The following is a 15,697-nucleotide window of genomic DNA, read 5'->3' as shown; positions in this document are numbered from 1 at the left end:
AGGGTTGCGCTACACAGCCCCTTGAATCTGGTATTTTAGTCGCCTCTTACGACAGGCATACCTACCGCGGGTATATTCTGACCCCTAACCCGCTGGGGTAGAATTTGCCAATCACATTGACTTGTATTCGCATACAATCATTCATTCTCAAGCCTATCGATAACAAACTAGCAGGTTTTCAATCGATTGTAATTTCAACTGGGCAGTATGGCAGCACCAAGCACATATAATCGATAAGTAAACAAAAGTCAGCTGTTCAACATTTCCCCAAATGGATAATTCTCATATTTATTGATTTTTGAATAGTTGTGAATAAAAAGTGCAATGGTTTATTTATTAAAGTTAACAACAAAGTGCTTTTTACAACATACAAAGCCGCAGACGTTTCAACGCAGCATTTCCGCCCTCTATGTAACCGGTGACAAAGCAACGAAAAATTATGCGCCACTTCAACCTTACATGGATTTTGAAGAAACATTTAAAGATACAAAGCAGCTAGAAGAAAGTATAAAAGCTAGAGGATTAAGTATAAACCTCAATGAATTAAAGGATAAGTATACAAAATATAAAATTGTGCATGAGCAAATGCAGAAACTTGAGATTGACCGTGATCTTGTATACAAAAAGGTGAAGGAAGCGAATCAGGTAAGATAGGGCTTCCTACGATACTTGAAGATGCCTGTTTAATTATCACGTACATTGAATTATTTTGTTGTAGAGTGGTGTCGCAACAAAAGAAGAAATAGAAGCAATGAAAACCAAAGGCATGCAACTGCGAAATGATTTGAAGGCACTTAAAGCGCAAAAATATCCAATTGAAGAGGATTTCATATACTCATTCCTGAACTTGCCAAATATACTGCATGCGGACTGTCCGATAAAAAATATTGAAAAACTTATGTACCGCAGTAGAACGCCTCGTTGTGAAGAAGAGCGACCATCGCATTTATCTTTCACAGATCTCATACGATTCCACACAAACGATCGCTATTATATGCTAGGTGCGCCAGCCGAGTTCGATATTTTTAGCACGCAAGCAATGGCTAATTATTTTGTTGAAAAAGGTGGATTCATGCAGACATCCAATCCTGATTTTGTGCGACTGGTCATCCTTGAAGCGAGTGGTACGCCACTAGAAACGCATCACTTAGTGAAAGAAAAAGATTTAGCAAGCGAAATAAATCGTGCTTACCTAACAGGAGGCGCCACATTTGAAGGATTCCTAGGAGCATTCGCGCGTTTGGTAGTTTACCCAACCGTTTTACCTCTGCCGTGTGTAGTGGCGGGGCGTAGATATGAAAAGGTAAAAGGCGCTAAAGATCAACCTGCAAACCTTTTCACCGCTACACAAACAAACGCTGTACAAACATTTGTAGCTACAAAAACTGCGGAGCAAGCCAATGAATATTTAGATAAAATTTTAAATTTAGCTGTAGATTTCTATAAAGAGCTGGGTGTACATTTTCGTATAGTATATGTGGATGCAAGCGCACTAACAATCGCTGAATGTTTGCGTGCAAATATTGAAATGTATTCACCGGCCGAGAAGCGTTATATATGCGTTGGCAGTGTTAGTAATTATAGCGACTATGTGTCAAAGCGTATTATGTTTTGTATACGTGAAAAGAAAGATTATGCTTTTCCACATTTAGTTGGTGGTCCAGTTTTATATACGACTCGTTTAATAGCTGTGCTACTCGAAAATGGGGTGAAGTTGGAAGACTGTAAGCTGCTTGGAGATAGCGCCATTGGTGGAGAGGTGCCAAATAAAGCGACGAATGAGTTTAAGGACTTGTTTAAATAAAAGTTAGCTTGGATATAAAATAAGTAGTTGGTTTAACTAAATATGACATTGTTTTAAGATAATTATTTCTTGAAGGTTTAATGTGGTCATATTAAAAGTTCTCGAGATGGTCTGGCTAGTATCCTAAAAGAGCTTGTTACTGGAACGTACGGGATATGTATCCGAACAAAGGACCATCAAGATCGGTAGCACTCCACAAAACCTTCAAGGAGTGTCTTTATCGTTAATGCAATAACAAGGAAACAGTGCCTTTCTGAGCAATAAGATCACAAAATGCTCAGCATTGAATCGGGAAGAAAATCTTCATAAGCGTCCTGCTGATTATGGTAAGATCTGGTGAGTCCTGATGGCTTTGTCAAAACCGACGAAACAACCCAAAGTTACCAATATCTTTTGTCAACAAAGTGCTGCCAACCCGAGAAAATGAGCGACTACTTTTTGAGAGCAAATTATAAAGTACAGACCGCCGGTTATGAGATGAGAAAGAAGGAAATCGCTCCAGATTTTTAAGGCGCCTAGGCATGCCTGTCATAAGATGCGTCTAGAATTCAGAGACTCGATTTTTGGAGGGGTAAAAAAAATGGTTCCGCGGCAGCCGGGCCATTACCAGAAGGTGCCGGAGCATACCCGCTTCAATCTCGGAAAAGCCAACATTCACCTAAGCTTTCGGCTAAAATGACTACAAAGCTCTCTGTTGAAGACAATTTTCTTGGTATAGTTCTTGATTCGAAATTAAGCTGGAAATAGACCATTTAGGAGAAATTAAAGAACGTTCTGGCAACATATTATACCTAAGACCTTCAGTAAGAACTTTGGACTAATTCATCACAATCTTTTGACCGATGCAATCAAGAGTAGGTTGGTATGGTGCAAGGACCAGCATGATTGGGAATATCAGGAAAGTGTTAACTTTCGTCCTTTGCTAGCTGCCTGTACAGGTATACACGAAAGGTTTGGCCGCAAAAGCACATTTAGACTGAGCACTTCCAACGTGGAAAGCAGCCAATTGCGGACACTACCATATTGGACGTAAGGCACCCTTCGGCGGACGCATGTTGTTATGTTTATTGTTAAAGCAGTGCTTAGTCCCATCCAATAGGCGCGACCGATCACAAATTGTCATCATCGGCCCAGCGGATCGAGGGGCTTAGAATATACCTGCGGCAGTTATGCCTGTCATAAGAGGCGACTAAAATACCAAATTGATTCAAAGGAATGTGTACCGCAACCCGTTTGAGATGTTGCCAGCACAAAATATAGCTCTCCATCCCAATTGTCAACCTCACCTAGCCGTGGCGAACCGTGTTACTTTAACAGATGAAGTTCTGGCGACCCAAGTTCCTCATGGATCTAGGGATGGGAGGGCAGTCATACTAAATCGGCACCGAAATAGTCGGCCTGGTGCCTTAATGATGTTTCTTACCGGAACTTACCTGATCTGCATCCGGCAAAGGACCATCAACATCGATAACACTCCCCAAGGCCTTCTGGGAGTGTCTTTATCGCTACACCAACAACAACAAATTGTCGTCAACATCCTCTAACGGGACGCGCGGGAATAGGCCCTAGCCAGTGCAACGATCTTTATTGACAACTAAGCTACCTTAAAGCATCTAACTTGGTAAAATCAAATATTGAAGGGAATGAATTTGTTAGTGAAATGCCAATATAAGGTTCCCAATTGAATATAAACGAGACAGAATCCTCCGCACTAGTAAAATCGGGGAATACCTTATTAGAGTAACGAGCTTGCCGTGGACCAACCTAATGTCCATATTTGGATAGGAAAGGTTAAAGCTGTTCTATCAAAAATCTTTTATGTGTCGGGCCTATAATTGTTTTCATTTTCGTGAGCACAGGCATGAGTTTTAATATTTGACAGAGTACGTACGCGCTTACGACAACGCGCTTACGCGTTGACTGTGTTTAGGCGGTTATGCATATCCGATTCGTTATGCGTAATTCTAATATATGGCATGCTTTTAGGCGCATGTTATAAAACCTGCCAGTGGTATAGATGAAGTGTGCTAGCCTAACTAATAAAGGGCTTTATAGTCAAATAACCGTCCAACTAACATCAAAAGATTTCAGAACATTTTTTTAAATACGGTCGCCCCTTGGCCAGCTCTTTCACAGTATTATATATAATACTTCCGGCTTTAAACAAGCGTTGTACAACCCCAGAAAGACTTGTTTTCATTACCTCACCCTATTCTTTGGTCCAACCCTGTTGAAGAAACTGCAAGTTTCATCGTACTGCCGTTAGAGGATATTGATTACAAGTGACTGAACGTACCTATTGGATGGGGCAAAGCATTTCTACAACAACAATATCGTAGTACACCGACTGCGGCGAAAGCGACTTGGCCCCTCGACCACTCGGACCGGCTTCACCTTCCTATGAGTTGCATATTCCTCTCTTGCTCTTAAGGTAAACTAGTATAATTGTGGTTATCGACATTAATAAGGGATGATATTGTGGTAATGTGTATATGCGCTACATAGGATATATTTTTATTTTATATAGTTGCCTAGATAATTAAATTTTATGTACCAACTTATGCAAAAAAACTTGTAAAATGATAAAACAAAATAACCTAAAAAACCTAAAGCCATACAGAACTTTCTATATTTAATAAATAATTATATGCAATGTCAAAGCTAAAACTAATAATTATCGTCCTCATAACCATAGTAATCATCATCTTCGCCATCGTTCAACATATCTTTTAGTGACGAGTATTCGCGTTCCTTCTCAGGCTCCGGCTCAGCCTCAGCATCTGTATCGTCCACGAATTCATCCAAATCGTCTGGGGATTAAAAAAATAGGTTCGTTTAATTTCAAGTAATTTAAAGCACAAATATAAAAAAGTTGCTAACCGTTTTCCACAACCACTGGCTCCTTTTTAGTTGGTGTCGCCTCTTCTTCACCAACTGGCAATCCCATTTCCAGTTTAGGTACTTTGCTTGCTGGCCCACCAATTGTATAAGCTGGTTTAGAGCGACTGCAAAACGAAAATTTTGAATACACTTTTTTTTGGAATATACAAATTGATCACTTACCTATTTTTATGTTGCTTAATTGGCCCAGTTTCCACAATAATTGGCACATTTTTCATATCTTTTGTATCGCTCGCATTAGTCACCTCTTCTGCGGGTGTAGTGCTACTAGCTGCAGTTACTCCACCCTCTGTCAGCGTACGCAATATATCATAATTTATTTTGCTTGATATTTTCTTTTCTTGCAACATTTTCTCAATTGCTTCACCGGCACTCGTCGACGGGCCGATTGGCTTACGTCGTGGCCGTCGTTTCTTCTTTTCCGGTTTACCTTCTTCACGTTCCTTAGCTAGGCGTTCCTCTTTCTCGTGCATTTCCTTTAAGTATTCAGCATTCAATGCATTCCACATTGTGTTTTTGTATTCAGCTTCCTCATGCGTTAGTATATAATTATTGATTTCCTCATCATCTAAACCTTCCAGATCTAAATCTTCCACGGCGTTGTTTTCTTTGCTCCTTTCCGCTTCTTGTAGCTCGCTAGGAGCTGGCCGGCACATAGATTCTATGTCGGGTTTGAGCCCACTTAAAACCATTTGTTCTGCCTTTTTTGGCACAGCCAAAACTTCGGGTGTATCAGCTAGACATTCTTTAATTGCCTCTAGATTAGATTCTTCAATAAAATTTGCTGAGTCCACTTCTTCAACGTGCGCATCATTTAGATCGGTAGGGACTCCACCACTGACTAAACGTTTTATTGCTTTACTTTGTACGCGTTTCAGATCTTTTTCCAGCTGTTTATCGATGTCTTTTTGCAATTTGGATAATTCATGTTCGGAGATCTGTGAATGTAAAAATAAAAGTTTGTTACAACTCGATTAGGTTATGTTCTGAGAGGTTATCTTCTAGGGGACATACGTGAAACAGGGTAACTTTTACTCACTTCTTATTAGACAACTTACTTCCATGCTGAATTTAAAAATGAACTAAAGATCTACTTTCTTCTTCCCCTTGTACCGATAAAAACACTTCCCGAAAGGGGATTGTCCTAGCACCGTTTAGGTATTATGTCGACCATTTCGGTCGATTTGATATCACCACGTTCAAAAATATATGTGGGTTGCAACGGCCTCGCTTGCTAAATATATCAAAGAAGACATTCATAATTTAATAGGATTCCCCCTGCCCTGCGCTTCACAACTTACACAAGATCTACCCTTTTACCTCCGGCAGATTATCGAGAGAAGGGGATGCTTGTAATCTGAGTTTCAATTTCTACAGTCCAGGACACTTACAACGAAAGTAATGAATGGAATTCACTTCTGCCGATGGAAGACGTCGGTTTATGCCATGGCCAAAGCATCAGTGTGATGGAAAGATTATTTTTGCAGATTGGCTCAGCTTAAGAAGGCAATTCATTATTTTCTTATCCAAAAATGTACATAGAGACCCTGAACCACCTTAACAGTATATTTTCTGATTTTCTTCAGGAGGTATCGTAATGGTAGCCGTAAAGAGTTGTCCACTTCGGCTATATCCATTTCATCATGACCAACGACTCCTTAAAGGCAAATGTTAAGAAGTTCCAAACGCGGTAAAAGGCTCGACACTTTCGCACGACCTTAGATTTTAACGCTTTTGATTACTATGCCTTCAAGGCAACCTGGCTGTTAAAAGAGATAGTTAGTTATGTTGGTTCCTTAAACATTACTATCCTGCAGCAGTCTGATAACTCTTTCTATGCATGGGCCCGTATAAGACAGGAAGATGAAAAGGCCTTGAAAGGTACTTTGTATTCAAACTGAAAGTCCTCACATGACGTGGCATAGTTGGCGTCGGAGGGTTTCAAGGGGTTTTTGAGTACAAGACCAAGATTTATTGCGATGTGAGTCGAAGTACAAGTATATATTTAGCATGCAAGACTCTGGAAACCACGATTTTTTTACGGCAGAAGGGTGTTCGACGGCCAAGACAAATTGACTTGCTCATATCAAATCACTCCATCAATCAGCATGTACCTTAGGGTGCTTTTACAGGATCCATACGCGGCATAGATCTTCTAACCGCGACAAATGCACAAAAACATAAAAGCGATTTCATGTTGATATTCGGATAGTTTTGACATCACTTGGTCATCCTGTTGTCATGCCATTTTAGACGGAGGAATATTAACATTAGCCTAATTCTGAATTGTCTACTATGAGAACTACTTTTATGACATAATCTTGAACGAATAAATACATAACCACTAAGGGAAAAGTAATGGCTAGGCCTGAGGTGCACTGCTTACTGCGCTTGATATTCCTAGCCGCACATACCTTTGGTCATAAAGCAGATTCAGCTCGATCGCAAAGTAGGAGTTATACCGAAGGTTCCAACATGTCACAGTGGATACCGAAAGATCGATGGGCGCCATACGACTGTACATAATCTTAAAGTCGTAACAGGAAAATCTATGGTGGTAAGCCAGCGCAACCTCTTGCTTCCAGTAATAATCCGTTTCATCAACAGCCCCCAAGATTTACCGAGTAACGCCTGACAGTCAGTTTGCTTTCGCGGCAGATACGACTGTGTTAACGAAAAAAGTGCAATGCCTCAATACTCTGTTCGGTACTACTTGGAGCAAGAGCAAGGAGATGTTATTAGACATACATATATAAAGCGATATAGCGGGTAAAACTGAGATGTATAGCATCAATTTGGACAAAGTGAAGTAGTAGACCGAATACCCTCATTCCTTCAAGTATGTTATTGTAGAACCTATGTTTTAGAGGCATCTCTTGATGTTCAGCAAATGTTTCAGATACACATATGTAACTATCAGAAGACTTCTTAATGTGGTAACTGATGAGTTAGTACCGTGGTAACGGATACTTTATGTTGTTGTTGTAGCATTATTGTACTTTAACCTGCTTAGCCGCTACGTCCATCTATGGATGAGACATGATAGATTATACTGGTCTATATTGAGGTATCAGCCCTTGGTAGCGTAAAACATAAGCCACTGCGGTGCGTAGAGCAGGTGGTTGTGACGGATTCCAAATCTTTCGCATAGAGTTGTCCGGCAAACACAATCAGCCCAATTCTAAACGAAAATTCCGTGCGAGTTTTTTCCCTTCTCCCATTCCTCGAATTCTAAATAAAAATTCCTTTTAAGTTTTTTCACTTCTCCCTTCCCTCCTATTCTGAACAATGTTCGAAAAAGCGGAAACCGGTTATGGGAGAAAAGTAGGTATTATGAATGTGAGGGAAAGGGAGATTTCTTTGCCATTTCATAGGAGTTTTTTCACTAGTTAAATTAAAGGGAATGCATATAAATACCTAGTTAAAGGAAATTGGTTCTTTTAAGAAAGAACACTTATTTGTACAAATTTGTGCTAAAATATGTATTTACATTCTACCACAATATTCTCACTGTTAATACAACAACCACAATATTCTTTATTTTAAGTCTAAAAGTATATCATAACCAACGGAAGAGCGCTTTGTATATTTGATGCAGCCATCCAGAAATAGCGCAAGGATTTTTTAAGAAGGCTTAATTAGATTTTGGCATATGGCGAAAGGCGAACTCAACTCGACGTGGCCGCCAGAAAATTGCTTTGCAGAATGAAAGCAGGCAACTCCGGCGGATTTGTGTTATCCCGCCGTCTTCTTCTTATGCTCCTCTGTTGATGTTGCTGTGGCACCAATTCATTACTCATTTCAGTCAATACCACATGAAATGCAATAATGTGCATTGTTTATACCTTATTTCTTAATTTCAAACAAATTCGCAACAATAATTAAACTTTTAAATTTTTTAAACAAAATAAGAAATGCGCAACGAAATTTCAATTGATAAAACAGCTGACTTCGAAATTCCTATTCCCCAATTTTTCTTCTCCCTAGGAGAAAAGAATTGGAGGAATTTTTCCGCGGGAATAAAAAAATCCGCGAGAACAAACTTCCGCGAGAATATTTACTTTTTTATTTATATACTGATATTCAAACCAATGCTTTTTAATGGGTTTTGCCAGGCATGCTTAACGAACGAAACGATATAATTTCGTTACGATAATCAACGCTAATAAACGAAACGAAGTGACTATCGTAACGAAATGATATCGTTTCGTTCGTTAAGCATGCCTGGGTTTTGCTGTTTGAGTTATTTTTCTAACGAATACCGAGTGTCGGCCAAAGTGACTATCTGTCTATCTTCAAAACCAATAGTTAAGTGGTGGTTTTGCTTACTATCAGCTAGACTTTGTAAATAAATCGGGTGCGATTTTGGAAGTCTTTAGACACAGCACAGCATAACGGTTTCGTCAAAAAATCGAAATACATTTTTTAGCGGACAATATTTCATCCGAAATGAAAAATAAAAAGAAAAACAGATATAAAAAAATATTTGAGATAGTTTGTTACATAAAAATAATAATAGGTTTAAAAAAAAATTATTAAAAAAATTAAATATTAATTCGCCCAACGTGGGGCTCGAACCCACGACCCTGAGATTAAGAGTCTCATGCTCTACCGACTGAGCTAGCCAGGCACATAATTAAACTATGTCAATTGCGCTACAGCCATACAAGCAATGATGATGGCTTTCTCTTTATTAAACAATTGAAATAAGAGTTGATTTGAAAGAGAGGGGCTTACGTGATCACTCACGAGAGCATACAAAACAAAAAAGTAGGTACGTAAATAAAATTAAAATTGATAAAAGAAATTGAATGAAGCAAAGCAATTGTAAATTGAAATGGATTGGTGTGAGGGAAACTGTTACGCACGGTTGCCACATCCTGTTTTCATTTGAGACAGAAATTCATGAAAAAGGACCAAATTTTTGCTTTACTTTATTGGTATACAAATAATTCGCCAATTTACTAGAGTGTTGTATTTGTTGTTAAATATAAAAAATTTAGGATGTTTCCATGCTTTCCTATATAAAATTTTAATAAATATATTGAATAGAGGCATTTGGCTTTAATTCCTACTACACAAAAAAAAAAAAAAAGAGAATAGGTCTTTCACCAACCAAACGTTGTGAACCTAATTTTGGTTGATCGCAATGAAATAATATGAATAGAGCAGATGGGCTTTAGTAAGGATCGGTTCAAAAATTTGCGTTGAGACAAACTCAGTGAATCGTTAATGAAATTAAACAATTATACTAACGCTATTTTTCATATTTCATATCAGATAAAAAATCAAGCGTCTTAAAAGTTTCAACTATGCAATAACGGAATCGGATTACATATAACTAGGTAAGAGAAACTAGTTAACGGTGTTGTTTATGGGGTCCTGAAGGCACCTACGGGAATAGTTTTAAACAAAAGACTTTTTTCGAAATCAAATGCTTCAAATGCTGAATATAAAAATAAATTTTTTAATGGCAAATCGTTGTAAATTTATAAAGTTCCCTTTCAAAAGGTATTTCTGTCTTACTTCTAGTTAAAATATTTCTTGTGCCTAGACACTTAACTTTCAAGTTTCATGTGTGGTTTTACACCACAATAGTCCTGGAACTCATTGACTTGCTTTGAACTGGGTGAGAAAGATTCAAATATTGACGTTCCAAACGAGATGTAACGCTTTCAAAATTTTTGCATAGAATTATTTAGTAAAATATTTCAAAGGTGTAACTTTTTGTTTGTCACGTTTTCCGTCACAAACTCTCAATATCTCTCGGTATGCTTAAACATAAATTATGTGAGTGGCAAGTAAACTTAATATAAACCAAATTCCTTTCACTCACTCAGTTTTTAGTTCATTGTCATATTTTTTAGAGATACACGCGTATTTGAAATAAATTATTCTAGCACGACTAGTGACAAAAATTTATCACGAAAAGTGTTTGATATCCAATCGAAATATCTAGCCACTAAAAGAAGACTTCTTTTCTGATAAGAATGTTGCATCACCAAAAATTAATGACAATGTTTTTACCCAAAGATCCCACCTTTCTTTTTTTAGTGCCTCGCCTTAATTATCTCTTAGGTGAAATGTCATTGTTCTGCTAAATTTAAATGACTGAGCAATTTTTTTGAGCTAATCAATTTGTGACAAATTTTTAATTTTTGACTCAGTGAAAAGGAAAGAAAAGTACTGCCTAAAAAGAACAGAATTTGAAGGAATACCATTTTAAATATTAAATATCTTTACGTCATACTCACATCTTTAATACGATCACGATCCTTTTTGCGTGCTGCCTTAAATGCTGGCGGATCTTGTTCGGCCTCCAAATCGACAGACATAAATTCATCTAAGGTGAGCGCACTGGACGGTGTGTCAGCAAATTCAATTAAACGCTTACGTACGGTTGACTCATGAATTTTTACAATGCCAACAATATCCAAAATCGTACGACTAAATTCATGCATACGCGCGGCAATCAATAACGCTGGAGGGAGAAGAGAAAATAAAATTAATTAAGGTGTTGTTGTTTTGTTGGTAATTTCTAATGCAGCTTAGTTTTGCTAATTAAATCTTTTGGTAGATTTCACTTATTTTAGACTAAACTGTTTTACTTATACATACTTTGTGGATTTTTCTTAAATTTGCATTTTATTATAATTAATAAAAAAAAATTAAGTCTCGCCCGAGCAGGGACTTGAACCCTGGACCCTTGGATTAAAAGTCCAATGCTCTACCGACTGAGCTACCCGGGCATATAAACACGTGTCAAACTTGAGCACGTTAAGAACATTTGGTGCTTCTGTACAGTGGTACATTTAAGGCATAAAATTATAAAACAAAGGAAAGGTAAAAAGTTAATTAGACTTTTTTTCATAAATAGTATAAACAATAGACACTTATGAATGAATGAGGAAATTTTTCACATATTTTATTTGCTGATTATTATTTATGTTTGGATATATTTCAAAGGTCATAAATTGATATATGAGTATACGCTAGTATACTTCTTTTTAGAAGCTATATAAATCAGCTCTACCATCCTTTTGAAGAAATTAACAGTCGATGGGGTTGCAAGCTTAGCCACTACGTGTTTATACATGAGTTTGTTTTGCTTTATAGCTTTTAGTCCACTATACAGGTAGAGACGACTTTTTCCATCCCCGGGAAAGCACGTCAGCAATCTCTTCTTAGAAATAGCAGACACTTATGAATGACACGAAAAGTGCATCTACGGTTGGGTTCAGCCTTTGCAATAAGCTGCGCTATCTGAGGTAAGACTTACGTTTTATAAAGCCATTATGCGAAGAGTCATTGAAATCTGATCTTAGCAACCACGATAATGTTGTCTGACATAATTTCGAAATGTCAAAGAACTTTATCTGGGAACTGGAATAAGTGGGCAATTGAAAAGTAAAATTCCTTCCCCGCGATCGAAAATTAAGTCACTGACAACATAGGATAAGAGGCTCTTGTGGTATTCGAAAGAACAGTTTAATGAAATATTTATGATCAGTAATTTTAGAAACAATGTCTAGTTGTGAGCCACCAATAAATATTAAGTAGGGATAAGAGTACGGGACTTGGAATAGGAGACATGGGAGCATTTTTTAATATTTAAAGGAAACATATTTTTCTGAAACCAAGCTACAATATTGTCAATATCACTTTGAAGTTTCGCCGAGCCAGAGGAACACGTTATATTGCTAAAAATCTTCATGTCATCAGCATACAAGAGAAATTTAGAATATTTAAAACAAGTAGTAATATCATTGATGAACATCACAAAAGGAATCAGACCCAAAATACTTCCCTGAGGAACCCCAGAGAAGGCAATGAAAGAATACACCCCATCAACTACAACTTCACAAGATCGATTAGAAAGATACGATTTAATCCAATTTAAAAAAATTGAATGCAAGCCAAAACTTTGTAACTTTGATAACAAAATACGATGATTAACTTTATCAAACGCTTTCGAAAAATCAGTATACACGGTGTCAACTTGGGCGCCTTTACTAAAGGCTTCAATGCAGCATTCGGAGAAAACTGCTAAATTAGAAGTGGTTGATCTCCCCGACATGAATCCATGCTGATCAACAGAGATGAGACGATGAATGGAGAATTCACCGCCCTTTGGTCGTTTATACCGGAAAGAGCTATTCTTACCCATTCTTCAAAATAGTTTTAATTACCCATGAGTTGCAGACTTTTTTGGGTGAAAGGTAGTATGAAAAGTTTCGGTTGATTTCACAGCTAATACATAATTCTTCCTATCGGGCAAGGTGTTTATGAAATTTCCGATTTATGGCATTCTTTAAACGGCGGTTATCTGAGATGAAGTGTTCTCGAATTGTCAGGCGAAATAGGGTTATATTCCACCCAGGAGTCCATATGTATTTGGTAAGGTATTTAATTAAATACACACACTAAATTAAAAAAAAGTAATTGTTTTTACATGCTCTTAATGTTCCAAATTCTATTGGATCCAGTAGAGCTACAAAACTATCGATACTGGCATGGATAATTCGATAGTTTGTAAACTCAACTCCGAACAAATTGTATTCCATATATGTATAAAGCGGTTGTTATAAATCAAAAAACCATTTTATCCAGTCTCAACAGAGTCAAGATTGTAACGTAACAGTACGTATAATGTATTGTAACGAACTTAGGGTACTTCCGCTTATTGCAACCTTTTGCTAACATTCGAATCGCTAAATTGTTGAATAAATCACTCCAATATTTTGTATTGCAAAATGGTCTTTATTAGACTACGTTTGGAGTAGTACAATTATACTTCACAATTAAACTTCAATTCGCAATTGATAGCGTGTTTAAATCAAACTGATTAGTCAAGCCTCAGCTTACACTGCTTTTATACTCTCTGTTTTCTCGTTCATTAATTTCTCCGAAGGTCTAGTCATTTCGCGAAACTGTATTCCAGAACAATTGTATCTCTTGCTTGGTTATTAGCTCTATACATGTACATATATTTGTAGTTTATGTCTATCTTATAGCCATATGCGGGTGTATGCGTGAGTACTACTTCGGCTGATGACTACATCTGTGTGTGAGTTATCTCTTCGTTGCCTTATATGTATGGGGGTAAATGATGATTAATGTGTTTATGTAGTTTGCTTAAATGTTTCTGTTTTGTGCATTTATTTAATGTGAAAATTCGCCACAAAAATGTATTTTGGCCCCAGTTGAAGATCGTTTACGGAACTTGCACTGGATACAAGATAACGAATTTTCTATGAAGATTCAAAATTTAAATTATTTTTTCATATCTAAAACCCAAAATCGATAATTCTAGAACAATTGATGTCAAACATAAGTTTTAGTACGGTACCGTAACATTACCGTTTGAAAGGGTGAGACCGGTTAACAAAGTCAGGGGAATCGAAAGTTGGGGAGGTCAAACGAATCGCTCCCGTGGAAACCTGCATCGAACCGGATTCGTATCCAAAGCTTCGGGAGCGTTTTTTCGGTAACAGCAGCAACGAAACCTACGTACCTACAATTACTTAAATGCTGTCAAAATTAGTTACGGATCAGCCAGTCCAAAAAAAAAAAAAATAGAAGAAAAGATATACTTGGAGAAACGAAAGAAGTTGAATGTAAAAGAATTATTTTTTTTTGGAAATCGCACTGTCGAATCTATGGACTATCGGTAGAAAAATTCTATGTCTTTCGACGAATTTCTCTGCGAACTTTTCTTGCGGCACTAAAACTGTCTTATCAAAGCTGAATTTGGATGATAGCTAGTTTTGGGATATTTTTTTAAAGATACGTAATATTTACTTATTTTTGAAATCTGCATACATTCTTTTATTTAATAAAAAAAGTTACTACCGCCCGAGCAGGGACTTGAACCCTGGACCCTTGGATTAAAAGTCCAATGCTCTACCGACTGAGCTACCCGGGCATACGAACAAGTTGCGAAATTTTGCTCATTAATGATATTTGTGTATTCCGTACAGTGGTACATTTCTGGCAAAGTTAAGTAGTTTTAATTAAATTTTACAATACATAATAAAAGAAATGATTTAACTGAGCCAAACTGTAAAAAAGCAGCTTCAAACTGTTTTGAAAGCAATACTAACCTACGGGTAATTTGCTTGGTTGCTAACGACACTTGGCAATTAAAGTAAACAATTATAGCACAAACAATAGTTCACGCAAATATGTAGGTATTAATGAGAAACAATAAAAACATGTTATACTTATGCGCTCGAATTGTTGATAAGAATACCTCCTTTCTACTTGTAGGTACTCTATTTATTGTATAAGTTTTAATATTTTAACTTTAATACAACTTAACTTCTGTTTTTTTTTATGAATTGTTTTAATATTTATCAAGTTATTTAAATATTTATTTTAAATTTTATATTTCAAAAATTGTCACTAAATAAAAAGACATTGTTTGTTATAGAAATAATTTCAACAATTGATATCATTCCGGGTTTTAGAACCACCTAAGATTTAAGATACGCCTTTGTATATACTTGTTAGTAAGCATGAAGAAAGTCCATGATAAAAGTAAAGCTTTTAATTTAATTTCTTTATTTTACTCTAATTTTGTGTAAAAACTTCAAAATCATTTTTTCTTTGGTAAGTGTCTGTAAAGAGTAAAAATTTCTCTGATCTTATGATTAGGTGGTGGGAATATTTAAAATTGCTAGAACATAAAGCTCCAAGTTGAAACAAAAAGCTTTAAGCACTTTCTTGTATTTTAAATTAAAATTTCAAAATTTTTTTTCGCAAGAGTGTATCTAAAAGAATTAAAATACCTCTTGTCGGACAGTGGACAAATTATAAACAAATGCTATTTAAAGACCTCATGTAGATATAGTGCTCAGTAATATAGGGAATTTACTCAACCCGTTTTTTTTTACACTTTTTGGTCTACCTTGTATAACACCAACTGCTTCAATTATTCAAGCAGCCAAAACGCTTAGTTACCTGGTAATCTTTCGCGGCTACTATGAAACT

The 15,697-nt window shown here is 36.7% G+C and overlaps 2 protein-coding genes and 3 non-coding genes across 5 annotated transcripts in view; 1 reads left to right on the top strand and 4 right to left on the bottom strand.

Moving 5' to 3' along the window:
- The first annotated feature begins 249 nt into the window (after positions 1–249).
- On the top strand, positions 250–3,254 carry Slimp (Seryl-tRNA synthetase-like insect mitochondrial protein). The gene is made up of 2 exons (XM_067772167.1): positions 250–645; positions 719–3,254. Exons 1-2 carry the CDS (start codon positions 325–327, stop codon positions 1,802–1,804), a joined length of 1,407 nt encoding a protein of 468 aa, XP_067628268.1. The 5' UTR covers positions 250–324; the 3' UTR covers positions 1,805–3,254.
- A 1,019-nt stretch (positions 3,255–4,273) lies between these two features.
- Positions 4,274–15,697, bottom strand: part of Brf (Brf RNA polymerase III subunit) — a 131,535-nt gene continuing 120,111 nt past the window's right edge. Inside the window, exons 4-7 of the mRNA XM_067772153.1 lie at positions 10,960–11,186; positions 4,868–5,643; positions 4,685–4,809; positions 4,274–4,614 (exon numbers count right to left, since the gene is read on the bottom strand). Of these exons, the coding sequence (XP_067628254.1) occupies positions 4,472–4,614; positions 4,685–4,809; positions 4,868–5,643; positions 10,960–11,186 (1,271 nt within the window). The 3' untranslated portion in view covers positions 4,274–4,471. The remainder of the gene's footprint in view (positions 4,615–4,684; positions 4,810–4,867; positions 5,644–10,959; positions 11,187–15,697) is intronic.
- TRNAK-CUU (transfer RNA lysine (anticodon CUU)) lies at positions 9,263–9,335 on the bottom strand. The gene has a single exon. It is a non-coding gene; the product is annotated as a tRNA-Lys (tRNA).
- Positions 11,382–11,454, bottom strand: TRNAK-UUU (transfer RNA lysine (anticodon UUU)). Its single transcript has one exon. It is a non-coding gene; the product is annotated as a tRNA-Lys (tRNA).
- TRNAK-UUU (transfer RNA lysine (anticodon UUU)) lies at positions 14,558–14,630 on the bottom strand. The gene has a single exon. It is a non-coding gene; the product is annotated as a tRNA-Lys (tRNA).

The sequence above is a fragment of the Eurosta solidaginis genome, chromosome 1 (genome assembly GCF_040869045.1).
Source record: "Eurosta solidaginis isolate ZX-2024a chromosome 1, ASM4086904v1, whole genome shotgun sequence".
NCBI classification, from domain to species: domain Eukaryota; kingdom Metazoa; phylum Arthropoda; class Insecta; order Diptera; family Tephritidae; genus Eurosta; species Eurosta solidaginis.
The sequence above is the reverse complement of the archived record's forward strand: the minus strand, read 5'-3'. Positions and strand labels throughout refer to the sequence as shown.

Excerpts from the sequence above, each read along its gene's own strand:
- Slimp (XM_067772167.1), top strand. The coding sequence starts at position 325 with ATGGTTTATTTATTAAAGTTAACAACAAAGTGCTTTTTACAACATACA. Across the intron at positions 646-718 it reads AGGTGAAGGAAGCGAATCAG|AGTGGTGTCGCAACAAAAGA; the intron begins GTAAGATAGGGC and ends ATTTTGTTGTAG.